Source organism: Chelonia mydas, chromosome 10, assembly GCF_015237465.2.
Source record: "Chelonia mydas isolate rCheMyd1 chromosome 10, rCheMyd1.pri.v2, whole genome shotgun sequence".
Classification (NCBI taxonomy): Eukaryota; Metazoa; Chordata; order Testudines; family Cheloniidae; genus Chelonia; species Chelonia mydas.
Genome location: NC_051250.2, coordinates 48550412 through 48568746, shown reverse-complemented (window position 1 = coordinate 48568746; position 18335 = coordinate 48550412). Strand labels below are relative to the sequence as shown.

Here is an 18335-nt window from a genome sequence, read left to right as displayed (position 1 = left end):
TCGTGAAATGTACTCCAGTACTCCAGTTGAGGCCGAATCAGTGCAGGGTAGAGCGGAAGAATTACTTCTCGTGTCTCGCTTACAACACTTCTGCTAATACATGTACTCCTAAGTTACTTTTCAGGAATGACCTTGGAAGATAATCTTATTTTTTTCCTACCTCTCTCTTTAGTTTATATAATCATCAGAAAGAAGACATAGGTAGAAAAGAATGTATGGTATCAGTTTTTGTAACACCCAGCAGTGATGGGGAAGTGCAAAGGCCTTCCTTTACTCTCCCATCATCATCTCACAGTTGATAGCCACCTTGGCCACAGCAGCCATAGGGACTGTTCAAACTGTTGATAAATTGTCCTCTGCTCATTCTATCCCTCCGTCTTCTAATATATCATTCAGTACAATTATGTCTGCCATTCGAGCATTACAATCCCATTTCAATCAATTCAATGGTAAATTGGATTGGTAGTCTCTAAAATTACTTCTTCGGAAGAGAATGTCTAAAAAGTAATAAATTAAAAACTTTGGCTCCCAATTCTATAAACATTTATGCATGAGAGTAACTTATAATTATATAATTTCACGTAATGTTTGGATATTGATTCTTTCTGAGCAGTTAGATGGCTCAGATCTCGTTCATAAACTTTCTTTATTGTTTCAAACAATTTTGTGAAGAAAATTTCAATAATCTTTGCAGATTACTAAAACTTTCTAAATTACATTTGAATTTCTCCTCCAGCTGCTGCTTTGTGTAAAACATTGAGAGTTACTTTCACTTCACTAACTGATAGAGATAAAGCATGTTTGAACAATGCAGAAATAAAGGAAATGTTACATTTTGCCTGATATAGTTCAAGTTCACAAATGTTCAGAAAGAAATGGTTGATGTTTAAATCTGAGTTATTAACATCATTTAGGGTTGCCAGGTATCTGGTTTTCGACTGGAACGCCTGGTCAAAAAGGGACCCTGGTGGCTCCGGTCAACACTGCTGCTCAGGGTGCAAAACGTCCGGTCGGTAGCGTGTCGGAGCTAAGGCAGGCTGCCTGCCTGCCCTGGCTCCGTGCAGCTCCCAGAAGCGGCCAGCATGTCCGGCTCCTAGACACAGGGGCGGCCACGGAGGGTCTGTGCATTGCCCTTGCCCCGAGTGCCGGGTCCGCAGCTCCCATTGGCCGAGACTTGCAGCCATTGGGCACTGCGGGGGCAGCACCTGCAGGCATGAGCAGTGTGCAGAGCCCCCTGGCCCCTACACCTAGGAGCTGGACATGCTGACTGCTTCCGGGAACCGCCTGAGGTAAGTGCCGCCTGGAACCCGTACCCCCTCCAGCACCCCAATCACCTGCCCCAGGTCGGATCTCCCTCCCACACGCTAACTCCCTCCCTGAACCCGCACCCCATACCCCCTCCCACGCCCCAGCCCTGAGCCCCCTTCTGCACCCAAACTCCCTCCCAGAGCCTGCACCCCGCACCCTCTCTGGCACCTGAACCCCCCTGTCCTAGCCCTGAGCCCCCTCTCGCACCCAAAATCCCTCCTGTAGCCTGCACCCTTGCCTACTTATCCCTGGCCCCAACCCAGAGCCTGCACCCCAGCCTGAGTGCTCACCCCCTCCTGCACCCCAATCTCCTGCCTCAGCCGAGTGAAAGAAGGTGGGGAAGAGTGAGCGATGGAGGAGGGGGGATGGAGTGATCAGGGGGCGGGGCCCCAGAGAAGGGGGCGTGGCCTCGGGGAGGGACAATGGGCACAGTAAGGGTGTTTGGTTTTGTGCAATTAGAAAGTTGGCAACCCTAATATCATATATTATTTGCATTTCAGTAGCAGCCTCATTGTACGAGGCAAACGTAAAAAAGAGACAATCCCTGTCTTAAAGGACTTACTATTTTTAAGATTCTGGTCCTGCACAGACTTACGCATATTAACTTTACACACTAAGAGTGGTTCCATTGACTTCAATGGGACTTCTCACTGTGTGTAAAGTTAAGCACATACCTAATTCTCTGCAGGATTGGGACCTAAGTGATCAGCTGGTATAACTACAGCAGTACTTTCTATGCGCAAAGCTTAGATTGAGGGAAGACAGGAAAAGGTTGCTTTTTGGATTTTGATGACGCTAAAGCTTGGCTTAACTCATGTCTGAACAATGTGAAGGAAGAACAGAGTGATTAGGGGATAGATGGGTCAGGGGACAATTATGGCACAGTATTCTTTCTGATTTTCAGTAAAATGTTTTGATATGTTGTAGCATTTTTCTGTATATTAATTCATATGAATGTGTGCTATCATGTATTTCTTGCAGTTTCTTACAACTTTTGGGAATATTTGGTAGCTGTCTGTTTTTTCTAATATAGAATCCAAAGTCATTTAAGGACTTATACTTGACAAACTGTAATTTGGGGGGTGGGGGAGAGATCATTATTTCTTTGGAATTTTGTCTTTACTATTTGTTAATCACTATGATTTTATTGATGATGTGATTGAAAATGATAAATAAATGGAAAAAGTGGATCCTTAGATTGATAGTGTGTGCTGAGTATGTGAGTTTAGTGCTTGAGCGATAGCAATGCTCTTTACATTAGGAAAGAAAACTGGGGTGTTATTAGAAAATCCATTTCAAACAGCTTCATGTTAGACTGTGGTCCCTTCACGCCTTTCAACAGCAGCTCTGTAATGCTACCACACTATCTCTGAAAACAAGCATCTTTGAGGCCTGTGCCATTATCATCAGGATTTTTTTAAATTCATGTTAGGAGTTGGTGGTGGCTCTGCACATTTTGGGAAGTTATAAATGCCTGTAATGAAGGCAAAGGATCCCCCATCAATTGTATTCTCTCTGTAGAGACTCACTGATACTCTACTTGTTTAACAGATAAATAGTTGAACACTTAGGCCTACATTGTGTCTCTACATCCTCTTCCCACAGTAGAGGCACACTACTATGGAAGGAGATCTTAGAGACAGACACAAAGGCTCTGGGCGTGCAGGCCAGAGCAGTGGCTGTTATGCCTTTTACAGGATACAGTGTGTGCAGCTTCCTGTGCCAGTCTAGTTCTGATGGTTAGTAGAGAGGGAAAGTGCTGAACTTGCCTCTCGATATGCACTTTAAGAAGGCTAGTTCAATAGCTATGCATAATAATTACATGCCAGGACTCCAGGGCTCTGACTAGCTTCCCTTCAGCTATTGTGCAAGGCTAGTCAGACTGGCCCTTAATTAAAAAAAAAGTACGTTTTTCATCTTTTATGTGTTTACACTATTAGCAACTGTAAATTACTGGGAGATTAAGTCCTCTGTGCTTGCCGATCAGAAAAGTGCACTGTCAGATAATCATATGCAATTAGATATGCTAGGTGATTACATTTTTGATTCAGTCCTCCTCCCTCTGATTCTGTGAATGTTCCAATACATCACAAATACCTGAGCCTCCCAAAACACAGACACACTGGAGTTTAAATTGCCTGTTTATCACTGTCATGTACAGGCAAAGCAAATTTACAAAATGCATTTTCTAGTCAATTTTATTTAAAAAGGAAAATGCACCACTTTCAGGAGCGAATGCTGATTGTTACTATATCTGAGCACTGGCTCTTCGTAATTTACACTCACAATGCATTTTTTAATGGTTGGAGAAGGGTGAGCTAACCCTAACCTCACCAATAGAATATCCCCCAAAGTCTTTTAAAAATACAGAAAGTGATAGTAGCTAGGTGGCCCTGATCCTGCAAACATGCATGAAGTGAAATGTGTCAGCTGACAGTCTTGGAGACTTAAGTCCCCTGCTTCATAAAAGAATTGGTACAGCATAGGCAGCAAAAGGGGAGGCTTGCTGCACGTCATACCACCAGTGTGTCTCAAACATCATCTGGAAAAACATTTTGAAGGTGTGTGAGGGTAGTTCAGTTTCCACACCAGTTAAGTCTTTGGCCTCTTTCTTGGGATGGGCAGCAAGGGTGGCAATTCATTCCAGTTGGGGTGATGTTTCTCTATGACATGAGATACTTATCTAAAAAATAAAGTGGTGTGTCCCTTTTCTATCCAAAAGTGCTCCTCAGTTTCCATACTGAGTGCTATGCATGGCATCTCCCTTCATTTTCTATTTCCATTCCATGCTTTGATATTTGTAACCTGGTTTGTGTTTCTGCTCTCATGACGATAGATGAACACCTGACTTTACCCATGCTAAAAATAGCAACTTGTTAGTCCTGTTCAGTGACCGATTGTCATTAAACAATTGGAAGAAAGGATGTATTGTTTTCAGAGTGAGTTGGGAGAAGTAAATTCATTAACTCCACCAAGCCAATGAAATTTACCACTAGTCTGACAAGTTGTGCTGTAAAACCAGTGTTACCAGGCGTGTGTGGGTATGAATTTTATTTAATTTATTTATTTATTGCCTTTAACACCAATAAAGAATATTCTCTTGTGCTAGGAAAAAGGTTTATAATTAATAATCATAATCAAAGGAGAGGAACTCTGAATTTATATCCTGACATTTACAGTAGATTATGCATAGATTAAGGCTCAAGTTCAGGGGTTCTCAAACCGGGGATCAGGACCCCTCAGGGGGTCGTGAGGTTATTACATGGAGGGTCGCGAGCTGTCAGCCTCCACCCTAAACCCCACTTTGCCTCCAGCATTTATAATGGTGTTAAATATACAAAAAAGTATTTTTAATTTATAAGCGGGGGTTGCACTCAGAGGCTTGCTATGTGAAAGGGGTTACCAGTACAAAAGTTTGAGAACCACTGCTCAAGATGATCTATGCAGAACAAAACATCACTCCAAGTCATCTGAGCTGCTTTACAAGGAAGTGGTGTTTCTATGTATTCAACCCAAGTGGCACTGTATTTTCCTCCTAATCACGCCATCTGTGACTTTCAGAAGAGCAATAGAATGAAGGGTGGTTTTGGTACAGGATGGTTTGTGTGTGTGTTCGGTAACACAGAGTTCATAATCCATTTACTTCACCCAAAGAGTTACAGTTAAATAGATAGATCTCTCCAGATCTCCACATTCCGATTTCTCATATGATAGGTGTCTCATTAATCTTGATTATTATGATAACAATCTTATGATGTTAATTTAGATTGGAGTATTAAATTCTAGGAAGTAATTACTGTGCTCATGCAGCAGACATTTTTCAAATATTAATAACTTGGGGTTTTTTTAATATCAAAATGATCTAGCCCAAATTGTAAACTAGTCACGCAAAAAGTGTTTCATTTTAAAAGTCAAACTTATTTTTTGTAAGAAAAGTACAAAATAGCATCTGTAAATAACTCCTGTACCACATTTTATTTCACCCAAAGAGTCTTGGGATGATACTCAATGCCTCCTAACTAGCTCACAGTGATGCTACTTCAAGCAAAGGTGAGCTGGGGCGCATTTACTTTTGAATCCATCTATGCTTCTCTATTTGATGGCACAGAAGGATTGTTAAATAGCAATATGAGGGTTTCTTTTTTTCCCCACCCCATAAGAGCCCAGAAGCAAGGGATCAAGACCTAACTCCTGAACTCCAATACCTCATATTACACTGCTAGGCAGCCCTTTTCCCTCTCCTCCCCGCATCTGCCTTTTTTTTTTTTTTTTTTTAAACAGCCAAACTATTTTTGAAATTTTGATTCGGAAGTTTTTATGGATCTAATTTTCAAAAGTGCTGAGCATCTACTACTCCAATGGAAGATGTTAGTGTGCCAAACCTCTCAATTTTTTTTTTTAATTACTACCAAGCTTAGAACAGCAGCAGCTCAGGCAACATAATTTGCACAAACTATTAACCTCTGAAAATATGGGCTTTAAAATTAGAGTTGGTCCTGAGGTGTAAAGTTCCAATCCAGCTCCAATCTTTCCCCAAATTTGGTGTGTAGGTGTGCATAAATGTTTGGAGTGTTTGGATCTGTTTTTGTTTTGATTTATTCTAAGGGGGTGGAACAGGGAGGGGAGATCACGGCCACTGGGGAAATCTGGATCCAAATATAGACCCAAACTTCCAAGTTCAAGAGTTTTTTAGATCTGAGGTTTTATTTCAGGCTACCATTGTTATTTAGAATTAAATATTACACACTCTCCTGTACAACAACACTATAGGTTACTGTTATAGCAATGAAATACATAGTTAAGACTAAATCCTGTAACCATTGTAATCAATGACAAAATGATGAATGACTCCCCTTAATATTTTGTTAAAGATGACAACCAATCACTTTTAATGAAACTTCAAAATATAATGACACTTTTGAGACTAAGTGGCACTACTGGGAGAAAACATCAGGAAAAATTCTCACAAGGTCCTCGTTCTATAAGGAGAAAATGACATGTATGTATATGTGACATGTACAAAAGGCAGGGGGAGAACTCAGATCTGATTAGAGATGAGTTGTCTGCTCCTGGTCTTTGTTTACAAACAAAATAATGTGAAAACTGAAAGAGGCAGCTGGTTAAACTGCTGACAATAGACAAATACTAAGATTTGTTCAATATATACTGGCTGTGTAATTGACAAAAAGAAATGAAAAGCCAGACTGTCTCCCCACAGCACTCAAAGATGAGAGTCTGAAGACAAATCAGTCACATGTCTGAATTCATAAAGCAGATGCATTTAAGAGAAGGTCTGAATTGAAACCAGCAAAAATTTGGCATTCAGAGGAGTGTCTAATTGCTCTTCAGACACCCACCCCCAAGCTCCAAGAGACAGAGTCATGAATCTGGACAAGTGCTCAAGTTTTAGATAGGGCAGGTCAGATTCCCTCAGTACTAACAAATATTTTGTCAAAAAAAGGAAAATTCAGTGAAATCAGCAGAGACACATTAAGTTTTCCTGTCCGTAGGCAGTTTAACGAACATAAAGTATATTTACAGGCATCCACTGTAGTACTTGCAGTTAGAAAAGATTGCTGATGTGAACCAGGCCCTCACAGAGTCTCATCATCTTCCATGTGGAAGTTTCTATTCAAACCTTCACTGTGAGCTTCCATTTAGGAATCAAGGATTCTAATCTCTTATGTAGCTAATGACTACTGGTCTCCATACTTCAATGACCACAATGACATTATAAGGCATGTTATATATGGAATAATCATCCCCAAGTATTACCAAAAATTTTAAAAAAGTATGTGGGAATTTCACTGTGTGAGTCACATTAGCATTAATGAGAGTCATACAACTAAATACCTATGTACCCCTTTTAAACGGTTTAGAGAACAGCAGTTATGGTCTGTAAAATCTGATGTAGATATTAAGGGTTCTAGACCGCCCACCATTAACTGCCAAAGATGTTAGAGGGGCAGCTTCTTCTTTATTAGGGACAATTAGTCCTATGTCACTGTTAAGAGTAAATAAACAAAGCCATGCCCCGTGCAGGATTCCCAAGCCCTACTCTGTCCTTCCATTGTCACAGGCCAGCTTATAGTAGAAATCTTGCTGCCTTTTTACCCACGTGCTACTCTGAATCTTTGTTACAGGGTCCAATAAGGGAAAAAGATGGATCCTGATTTATTAATTGATCAAAGGCAAGCACTGAAAGAAGCTAAGATGATAGGCATTTAGCATCTGGTCCAATGAAGCATCAGTAGTTGAACTATGAAGGCATGATAAGTGATAATGCACTTGATGGAAAAAACTATTATTACCCTGTTCCGTAATAACTGTGGCTCTTCAAGATGTGTTGCATATGTCCATTACGCTCTTGGTGTTGGTGTGCCCAGCCCTTGGAAACTTTTTACCTCAGCAGTACCCATTGAGCAGCTCAGCTCCTTCTGCTGCTGCACACCACAGCATGCAGGTAAAAAGGGCAGAGCTGCCCCAGCCCCACTCTATTCCTTCTTGCCGTAACTCCAATGAAGAGAGGTAGGAGGGCAGGTTGTGGAATGAAGACATGCAACACATCTCAAATAACAACAACAGTCACGGAACAGGTTAGTAACAGTTTTTTCTTGTTTGAGTGATTGCACATGTGCATTCCACTCTTGGTGACTCACAAGCCATAAGACTGTGATCCTGTAGGCAGGATCAGAGTCTATTTCAATAAAGACTGGAGAACAACTCAACCCACTCTAGCATAGTCTCTTGAGATTGAGCCACAGCACAGAGGTAGGCAAACATGTGGACCAAGGACCAGGCTGCCAGTCTACAAATGTCTGCAATGGGAACTTGTACCAGAAAGACCATCCTTGCCAATTGTGACCTTGTCAAATGAGCTTTGACTGTGTCAGGTGGGGCAACATTACCTAAGTCACAGTACATGTATATGCAGGATGTGATCCAGGAAGAAATTCTCTGGGTGGAGAGTGATTGATCTTATTCTGTCTGCCATTGCTATGAACAGCTGGAAGGATTTATGAAAGTGACTGGTTCTGCCCAGCTAAAATGCCAAGTCTCTTCTGATGTCCAAGGTATGCAAACGCTCTTCCTCCCTGATCGTACATGGTTTTGGGTAGAAATACAAGCAAATAAATTAGCTTGTTGATTTGGAAAGAGGAAATCACCTTTTGGACAAACTTCAGATGAGGACTCAGGTAAACCCTGTCCTTAAAAAAAGATCGTATCTGGAGGTCCTGACATTAACTGCCTAGGGACGTTGTGGAATCTTCATCATTGGAGATTTTTAAGAGCAGGTTAGACAAACACCTATCAGGGATGGTCTAGATAATACTTAGTCCTGCCTTGAGTGAAGGGGACTGGACTAGAAGACCTCTTGAGGTCCCTTCCAGTCCTACAATTCTAGGATTAGCTTCCCTACTCTTCTGGCCGAGGCAATGGCCACCAAAAATGCCACCTTCATTGATAGATACAGCAGCGAGGAGGTAGCCGAAGGTTCAAACAGGGAACCTATACATCTTGACAATACTAAGTTTAGATCTAGGAAAGGGATAATAGAAGCTAGGGTGACCATGCAAAACTTTATACTTTTTAAGAATTTGTTGAGATGATGCAGGTCTAAAATTGGTTTGTGACACACTTTTGCTTTTGGGTTTAGGAGATGTTGGAAATAAAACCCCTTCCCTCTGAGAGCACACAGAACCTCTTCTATGGTCCCCACGCTAACAAACTTCCTGGATAAGGAGTTTCTTGTGAGAGTGTTCCTGAAGAGGAATAGGAAGGGAGAATGGCAGCGAGGGGCAGAAGCAAACTGGAGAGTATATCCACTTCAACAGTGCTTGAGACCCACTGGTCTGATGTAATCTGGCACCAAGAACTGTGGAAGTGGAACAGACAGTTTGCAAAGAGATATGGAGACTAATATGTTGACTTCAAATTGCCTGCTTTGCAGTTCCTGAGTGTCTTGAGGGGCCTGGAGCCAGAGGTGAAACAGCAGGAGGGTAGGTCTACACCTCTAACCCCTGGACCTCTTTTTTGATAGGCCCTGCCGAGGAGGAGTGGGATATCAGTGTGTCTACTGTGACCGATACAGTTTCAGGACTGGGGCAGGTGTGTACACACCGAAGGACTTCAGGATGGCTCTAGAGTCTGTAAGTCCGTTAAGCTTGCTGTCTGTCTGGTCAGAGAATAGAGAAGGACCCTCAAATGGCAAGTACTTGATAGTACAAGCCAGGATGATCCTCACATGTCCACTGCAACGGCTGTGGTTCTAGCTGCCTAGTCTGCTGTGTCCAATGCTGCCTGCAGTGAAGTTCTTCAGACTAGTCTGGCCTCATTGACCATAGAAGAGAACTTCTGGCTAGCATTCTCCAGAAGCACTTCCTTGAACTTTTCCATGGAACCCCCTGAATTAAAACTGTATCCTCCCAACAGAGACTATTGGTTAGTCATACACAGCTGCAAACCCCCTGTTGAATAAACTTTCTGCTGAATAAGTCTAGCCTCTTAGTGTCATCTGAGTTGGGGGTGGCAGCCTGATGCCCCTGTTGTTCTCTGTCATTAGTTGCTCTAACGACTAATGAGCCTACAGGTGGGTGATAAAGATACCCAAACCCTTGGGAGGATAGAGGTGGGAGGCAAAGAGGATGGAGTCTGCCATAAAGTCTTTATCAGCTATAGCATGACCTTGTTAATTGGCAGAGCTACTCTGGAGGGACCCACTGATGATCAAATGTCAACCAGGAGACATGAGGACTCCCTGACCTCTTTGACCTGTACACCTAGGTCTGCAGCCACTCTCTTTAACAACAACTGATGAACTTTAAAATCAGCAGCAGGAGTAAAAGTCATGCCAGACGAAATGGCCGCGTCTGGATAGGACGAAGAAGAAGCCAAGACTGGAGGGGATAGAATCTCTTCTAATCAGCTGTTGTTCTGGTTCTGGAACCTCCTCTTGATGCTCGGTACTGGGCCTGGCGCCAGACTCTGGGGATGGAGCAGCTCTGGGTGTAGATTCAAGCATACTACATGAGGGCACTGAGTATGCCTGGTGTGGGGAAGATATAGAAACTGGGAGAAGACCCCTAGAATTCCAAAATGGTCACTGATACAGGGCAGGGCCCCTCTGTCCCAGCCATATTTCCAGGTTAGGTCTCATTGAAGTAGGGTGACCAGATGTTCTAATTTTATAGGGACAGTCCTGATTGTGGGGGCTTCTTCTTATATAGGCACCTATTACCTCCCCACCCCGACCCAATTTTTCACACTTGCTATATGGTCACCCTATATTGAAGGGTCATGGTGATAGGTGGGAAGAGCGGACCTTGTGCAGACTGGTGGGTACTCCTTTAGGGTTGTGATATGCAAGGTCCCACCTCCGAGTCTGATATTGAGGATTCTCCTTTCTCTGACTATGTGGATTCTCCTTTCTCTGACTAAGAGGATTCTCCTCTCTCTGACCAGTTGGTGCTGGGGACTTGTGTGAGAGCTTGGCAACGGATGGAGTGATGCCATCATAGAAGACTTGCCTTTGGATGATACAGAAAGGCTGCCTGTCTGAGGAACAGACAACTGCAGTACTGGAAGTTGAAATGCTGGCAGAAGTGGCAGTAGTGCTGAAGGACTGGACTTCTGTAAGGAAGGAGACACTGGCACCATGAGGCAGAGCAGGTTTCTTGCCTCTGCAAACACCTCTGGGATAGTTGGCACCAAGATGCTCTCTTGTTGTGGTGCCAAAGAAGCTGAGAGTGCCCCATGTGAAGCTAGAGCTGACTTAGGTACCGATTTGGAGGAGGAGTGCTTAGGTTTCAGGTACACTCGACTCGACTCCTTCTCAACCCTCTTACCAGACATAGAAGGTGGAGACGGTCCCCTGGCTGGTGCCACTTTGGAAGCAGGATGAGGGAGAACAGTGAAATCCTGGCACCAAAGCTGGAGGTGCACTTCTCCCTAAAGCTGCAGCACTCTACACTGAGTCAGACCAAGAAAGCCTAGTCTCCCTATCCTTCTTTGTTTGAACTCCCTGAAAATCTGGCACTGGTCCTTCACGTATGCTTCCCCAAGCACTTCAGGCAGCTATTGTGTGGGTCACTCACTGAAATAGGCCTGGAGCAAGAAGCACCTGGCTTGAAACTCCTGAGGCGTACCTCAGTAGCATGAATAGAAAAAAAACCCAAACAGGGAAAACAACAAGTCTGAAAAACTTATTATATATAAATGTTACTAACTATCCTAACAACACTAAAGACTAACTACACACATACACTATGGTCACAAAGGCTGGGAGAAAGAATTCTGGTACAGAAGACTTCCAATGACTGTCATAGGCGGTAAGAAAGAACTTAGGTGGGCTAGGGGCAGTTCTGCCCTTTATACCTGTATGCAGTGGCACACAACAGGAAGGGAAGCTTGACCCGCCCAACGGGTACCCACTGAGGGAAAAAATTTGAGGGTCACGTGCTGGGTGCACCAACCCCAAGAACTGAATGCACACATGCAGTCATTCAAAGAAGGAACTGATTGATCCAGTATGGCAAATCCTATGTTTCTAGTGCTCATAAAGAATGGGTCAAAGGATGCAGAGTAGTGGTCAACAACCTCTGTATACTGTGATAGAAAATTATGGGGAGAGGAAAGGCAAAGAAGGGAGATATGAATATTAAGCTCTAATTATATGTGTCCACCTTCCTTTCCACTGGTGCCCATGTCAATACATATCCTCTACAGTTGGGGTCCTTGAAATCCAGTCTATAACTGTACATTAGTTTAACAAAGCTAGATTCCTTGATCTCTCCATTTCCATTGTCTATCCTTTTCCCTCAAGGAAGCAAGAATTTCATGTTACAAGACTCTAAAAAATGCTCTGCATTAGCTTTTATTTTTTCATTATGGGTCCAGTCAGCCTAGGATACTGTTAGCGGACTTCCACTTTAGCAGCAGGGAATCTCATTTTTACTATGTCCTATGCATTTTACAAGGCCTTGGTGAACCTTAAACGAGATGGATATGTGGGGAATGAATTGCAGAATGATGAAAATGAGAAACACTGAGGATCACAAACACTGTACCATCTGTGCTACTTTGTTGTATTACACAAAAGCACTACTGCAAATGAAATACAGTGTCAAATGAAAGCTTGCTAATCCCATATTGATACCTTGTACTTGGCACAACCTGCTTTCTAAGAGCCCAGTTTGATCACTGACCCCGTTTCACTGATCTGGCTTTGGGAGTAATGCTTTGCTCTTTTGCTGGTATGCCAAGACATAAAAGCTCAACGCTACTGTGACTGCACTTATAATGGATTAAGTGTTTAATGTATAAAACTGTGGCTCAATCCAAACTATAGGGTATTGTGATGATCTGCAGTAAGACTTTTGCCAGGAAGGTCATTCAATTTAGAGTCTGAGTTACCAAAAAAATATTCTCATGCCCTCATGAGGTGCATATGCCCAAATGGAATATACATTTTTTTCAGTGGAAGGCAGCCAGCCAGCATTTTACTTATGTTTTGTTATGTTTTATGCTTTGGGAATGAATCTTAGCAAGAACTTTAAGGTCATACAGCTTTCCAGGGAAGCTCCCACCATCCTGAAGCAAGGACTCAAGATATAACAAAGCCATAAATTATGGTACTTGCATTTCCATACACTCCCAGCCTGTTTACCCCATGATAGTCCCCAGGCTGCTCCACCTTACCTCCAGCGCAACATCTGATTGCAGCCAAAATATTAAACGCACACTTCAGGCCAGGACCTCCTTAATGGTTCCTGCTGCCTGATTGTTCAAGATGGCTTCTGAACTATGATCTCAGGTATGCATAATAGTGTTCAATAATTTTTTATGCTGCTTCAGTCTTGATAATGTTTGATATTGAATTTTAAAAGTGGAAGTAGTTTCCACTCCAGTTTGCTCCACTGCATCACTGAAACACTAATTACCCATGTTCACAGTCCAAACCTGACAAGATTCTCAATAATCACTTATTTCTGCTAATGCTCTTTTACTTAGGTCCCTGCTATACTGCTGCTTTATTCAGTATGTTAAAGGATAACACCCAATACTGGGATGAGACAAGCTGCACTTGTCCAATATACTTTACAAAAAGCTAGTCTTCACTGCTCACTTGCATTTCACTACAAATCTGGAACTGCTGATAAGGATACTGTTCCACTGTTACGGAGGAACACACACAGACACATTGACCCAGCTCTACCAATTATTTAGAACATGGATTAGTTCTTGTTTGTGAAGAGAAAATACCTAAGGGCCAGGAATTTTATAAAAGGTTTGTAAAGAGATCCTTGTTTTTGCTTGTTTGAAATGTAATTCTGAGCTGACTGGAGCCATTGTTTTGGTTTGTATCGTTTCAGTCAAAGCAACTTGCACATAGTTTGGTGTACCTTTTTGCAAAGGACATTTGTTAGTGGGAGATGGAAATAATGGAAATTTATAACATAAAAGCCATGGCTAAAAACTGCACGCTCATTTATTCAGCAGGCAAGCATGTCCTGACACATGCCATGGCTAAAATTGCACACCCGTACAAACAGTTTTATTCCTGCAATATCTAGGCAAAACAGATGAATTGGGGACAGGATGGTTTTCCACCATACCTATTAAATTGCCATTATCTATTAAAATTAATAAAACATAAAAAAAATGTTCTGGTATACTCATCTGCATAGAAGGTGCATTCTACTGGGATGTTTCTGAAGACTCAATTCAGCAGTAGTCAATTGGTAAAAGTCTAATTCTTAATACTACTGGAACATAGTTTTTGCTTTTTAATATAATGAGAAACTATATCTCTTTTGAAGATTCAGAAACAATGTATAATTTTTGTACTTATGGATAACAACACTTAACATTACATATAGTTTTGCAAAGTTCATTATATTTTGTTTTCTATAAAGTAGTAACAAAAGGAGAAAAAATATTCATTTTTAGAAACTCTTTCAGATCTAATATAAAGTCATAGAACCTAGTAAGAGTTTGTCAAGCCCTGGACCAGATTCTTAGGTGATGCAGTTTGGCATAGCTCTATTGAAGTTAATGGAGCTGAACATATTTACGCGAGCTGAAGATACGGCCCCATGTGTATAATTCTTAAGAGACCTTCAAGATAGATCTTGTATGATTCTTTTGCTACTATAAGTTGTCTAACAATAATATTATGGGTTCACTGTAGGATTTGATCTCAATATCTGTATTTTTTCATGGTTTAAAATGCCAGAAGTATAGCCCATTCACACTGTAGATGGATGATTACAAAATTTAGTTAGAATTAAAAAATCTGTAGGAGAGTAAAATCCTGCTATTTTTGCCAGCGCTCTTAATTTACAACAGTTCAATGGATTTTGTTTGTTTGTTTGTTTTTTACATTATATGTTTTTGAAAAATCTTGATCCTGGACTGAGATCTTGTATATCAAGGCTCAGCCTGGAGCCAAATGTTATGGTAGAGTTATAAACCCCTTTAAAGGTGAGTTTATAATAAAACTCTTGACTATATTTTAGAGAATGACATTGCTATAAAAAAAATCCATCAAGGAAACACAAATAAAGTGAGCCAGTCTTGGTTGAAAGCATTATATTTGAAGATATGAAAGGGAGAAAATGGAAAGACAACAGCAATTCCTTTGAGTTAGCACTACTTTGCTTACAAAGAATCAGTGAGCATTTGTAGTCAAAGTATCTTCCTACATTACATTCACTGCCAGGGAAGTTTTTTTCAAGCCTAACATTTCCTCTCACCATGACAGCACAACAATCCATAGTGACCTGTGGTTAAATGGCATGTTATGGATCCTTCACTCTAGAGTCCTTCATACCTATTAGGTTACAGTAAATGCCTACTAGTTTGTGAACTGATTTTCAAGGTAACAATGTTTCAGGTAATAAAGAAAAAAAATAGCATACATTTGGCTATACTCTCTCCTTTCAAAATACATTTAAAAAACAAACTCAAAAGCGCTACTGCATGTTTGGAAAGGCTTTAAGTCACTTTCATCAATGAAACATTTTTATTCAGTGTTTAATGTAACACTTCCATCTCTAGATCTGCTGGCCTGTTGTAGTGCACGAAATAGCAAACCACCTGCCACTTCTTCTTGGCAGATTATTTCTGCATCATTACAAGCAAAAAAAATCAATGGAAGACCATTGATTTTGCAACCAGACAAGATTGCCAGACAAATAATACATCATAAAGTTATTCATGTCCTGGTTCTCAGTTGTTTTGAGTCAGCAGACAGTTCACTTCATCATCTTATAATGGCATCCATATTACATCTGTGATCTTTGCAACAATAAAGGACCTGGATGGCTGAACAAATATAAACCCAATAGAATGTGGCAACACTTCAATGCAATATGTAACCTTGAAAAACCTCCTAAAGAGATGCCTTTTCAAATTCAGAACCTATTTTATATCAAGTTAGCATTGACGTTCTTGCTTTCTAGCTTCTCATTCTGTTTTAATAAATAAAGGTGGTTGTGAGTAATAATTACATTTTGCCCTTCTGTAGTACCATCACTATGAGAAGTTCAACTTGCTTTATAAACATTAATGAATTTAGGCTCACAATACCCATGTAAGGTAAGAAAAATCATAATTTTCATTTTAAAGTTGGGGAAATTGAGTTACAGAGATTCAGTTGCTCAAGGTCACATAGGAAGTCTATGGCAGAGCAATGAATAGAACATAGGTTTCCTGGCTCCCAGTCATCCTTCATATTAGAGCACATCCTATCAGATGAACATTATCGTCTCATTAGCAGTGGAGGTGTGGGCACCCAAAGGGTGAGTAAATCTCCTATATGAATCACAAACATGATAAAATAACACAACCCCTTTATTAGGTAAGATAACTGTTCATTTGCATATGAAATAAGTACCTGGATGTTTTTCTGACCAGGACTGTGGAATGGAGTATTCAACAAAAAGAGCTAATTCTTTTTTCACTGAAATACAACACTAGCCAATCAACACTCCTCAGTTCCATTCATTTTTCATATAGCACGCAAGGCCACACCGATGGCAAGATAGGGCTTCAGAATGGCTGGTGAGAATTTAAGGGTTTGTAAGGGAATGGAAAGGTATGCTAATTAAGAATGTATATAAATAAAATCCACAGACAGCCATATGTATAAACCTTTGAAATCACTCCTAATTAAAAATGAGAATTTGGTAACTCTGCATGCAAATGAACTTAAAGGTTCTACTACTGAAGGCTTCCAAGAGCCTGCCTGCACACAGCTGTTTATATCATTCTTATGTCATAACATAATAGCTATGCTAAACAGCTAGTAAGAGAGTTGGTGGCTTTTAAAAAATTGCCCCAAATGTACAACAAACAGGGGATCCAGCTAAAGGTTAATTATGCCATTGACAACAGTGGCACTTTAAAGAAAGAAGGGCCAGTAGCTGCAGATCATTATTGTACATGGATTAGCTATTGCAAACAGCACAATTAGGTATACTGTAATACACAGGGTTTTATTATTAATTATTATTAATATTCTGGGAAAACCATTTTTGAAACCTCCTTCTTACCTTGACTGCATAATTGTTGAGGGGATCTTTTGCATAAGAAGCTGGGTAGTAAACTGCATCACCTGCTTCACAGCATGGCCTGTCACTGGTTAGCCTGAAGTCTGACCAGCTGTCTACTCCAAATCGCAGCTGGTCTTTCTGTCCTGCCATGAAAAGATCTTCGCATTGGCTTGCCAACTTCTTCAGTGAATCAGTATGAAGGCTTCTAATTTTGCCTACCACCTCCTCTCGGTTCTCAATTCCTCGATAAAGTGCTTGCCTCTGTGGCTTCTGTATATTCTTGCTCTGCTTAGTCTGAGAGATGTATCTCCCAGACAGAGACTCCATGCTGTTGGAACACCTATCCTTAATACTGGGAGTGGTTAGGCTAGAAATGCTGTTGGCTGTTGAGTTGGTTGCTTTTCCTTTTCTTAAAGGCCTGTCCAAGGAATCTCCTGACTCATTGTCCAATGCCTTGAGTTCTGAGCTGATTGAAGAGCAGGCACTGCTTGCTTCCCAATTGGTATCAATGTCATATGTAGGGTTGGCCACAACACAGAGATTGTTCTCCAGGGTCTGTTTCTGGAGTTCTTTGGGGATCGGCTCTGTGTTGGCTCTCAAAATGGTTTTCTTTGGCAGTGGAGGTGGTGTTGGCTGTAAGCTGTTAGTTGCCTCTTGGTCTGCTATTCCTCCAAAGGCAATGGCATCATCCAAAGCTCCCTTTGGCTGCCGGGGCTGCTTTGGAGGTATCATGGCTGCCCTGGACTGACCTGTGTAATAAAAAACAAACAAACCCAAAAGCTTTAGAACACTTTGGATTTACTGTGACTGCATATTCACGCTTCACAAAGAAGTGTAAGTGGGCAACTGAGAAAATAGCTGGATGATGTAGATGACCACAATCTCCTCAAATCCAAGTTTGACAAAAAAATGAAGGTGTGAGGCTGGTGCTTGGAGGGATAAAACTAACATAACGAAGCCAGCACCAGATGTATACTATCACATAAAGAATACCTTGACTTGTTTAACTGGGCCTGTGCATAAAACAGGTTTCAATGCTAGCATCTTACATTTCATGAGCTTACTTAAAACATGAAAGAGAATGCAAATCAGAAGTATGGGCTGTCAAGCCTAGCATTCTAGATGAATTCCAATCTGAGTAATTACATTCTGTCTCCCTTAATTCCCCCTGCAGGCAGCTGATTACAGTATTCTTCCTCACTTCTTGTTCTAAACTGTTATGTACTTTGAGTGGGTGCTTCTGTATTTCACCCCAGAGGTGTCTACATTTTACTGGTGGATGGAGTGATCCCTCTTTGTATATACCCATGGTAATTTGTAAAACACTTTGGGATCATCTGATCTGAGAGGGGTTACATACATTCAAAATATTATAAAACATAAACCAGGACACCTGCAAGAAAAATAGCACACGGTAGATATCTAAGCAATGATATCAGAGATAATCAAGTTTGTCTCTGCAAATTCATTAGT

General features: G+C 41.2%; 1 protein-coding gene across 12 annotated transcripts in view; it reads right to left on the bottom strand.

Moving 5' to 3' along the window:
- PEAK1 (pseudopodium enriched atypical kinase 1) overlaps positions 1-18335 on the bottom strand; it is a 220614-nt gene that overhangs the window by 9838 nt on the left and 192441 nt on the right. For all 12 annotated transcript variants that reach the window (XM_043524692.1, XM_043524690.1, XM_043524695.1 and 9 more), the window contains one exon: positions 16863-17611. In XM_043524692.1, coding sequence (XP_043380627.1) covers positions 16863-17611 — 749 coding nt within the window. The remainder of the gene's footprint in view (positions 1-16862; positions 17612-18335) is intronic.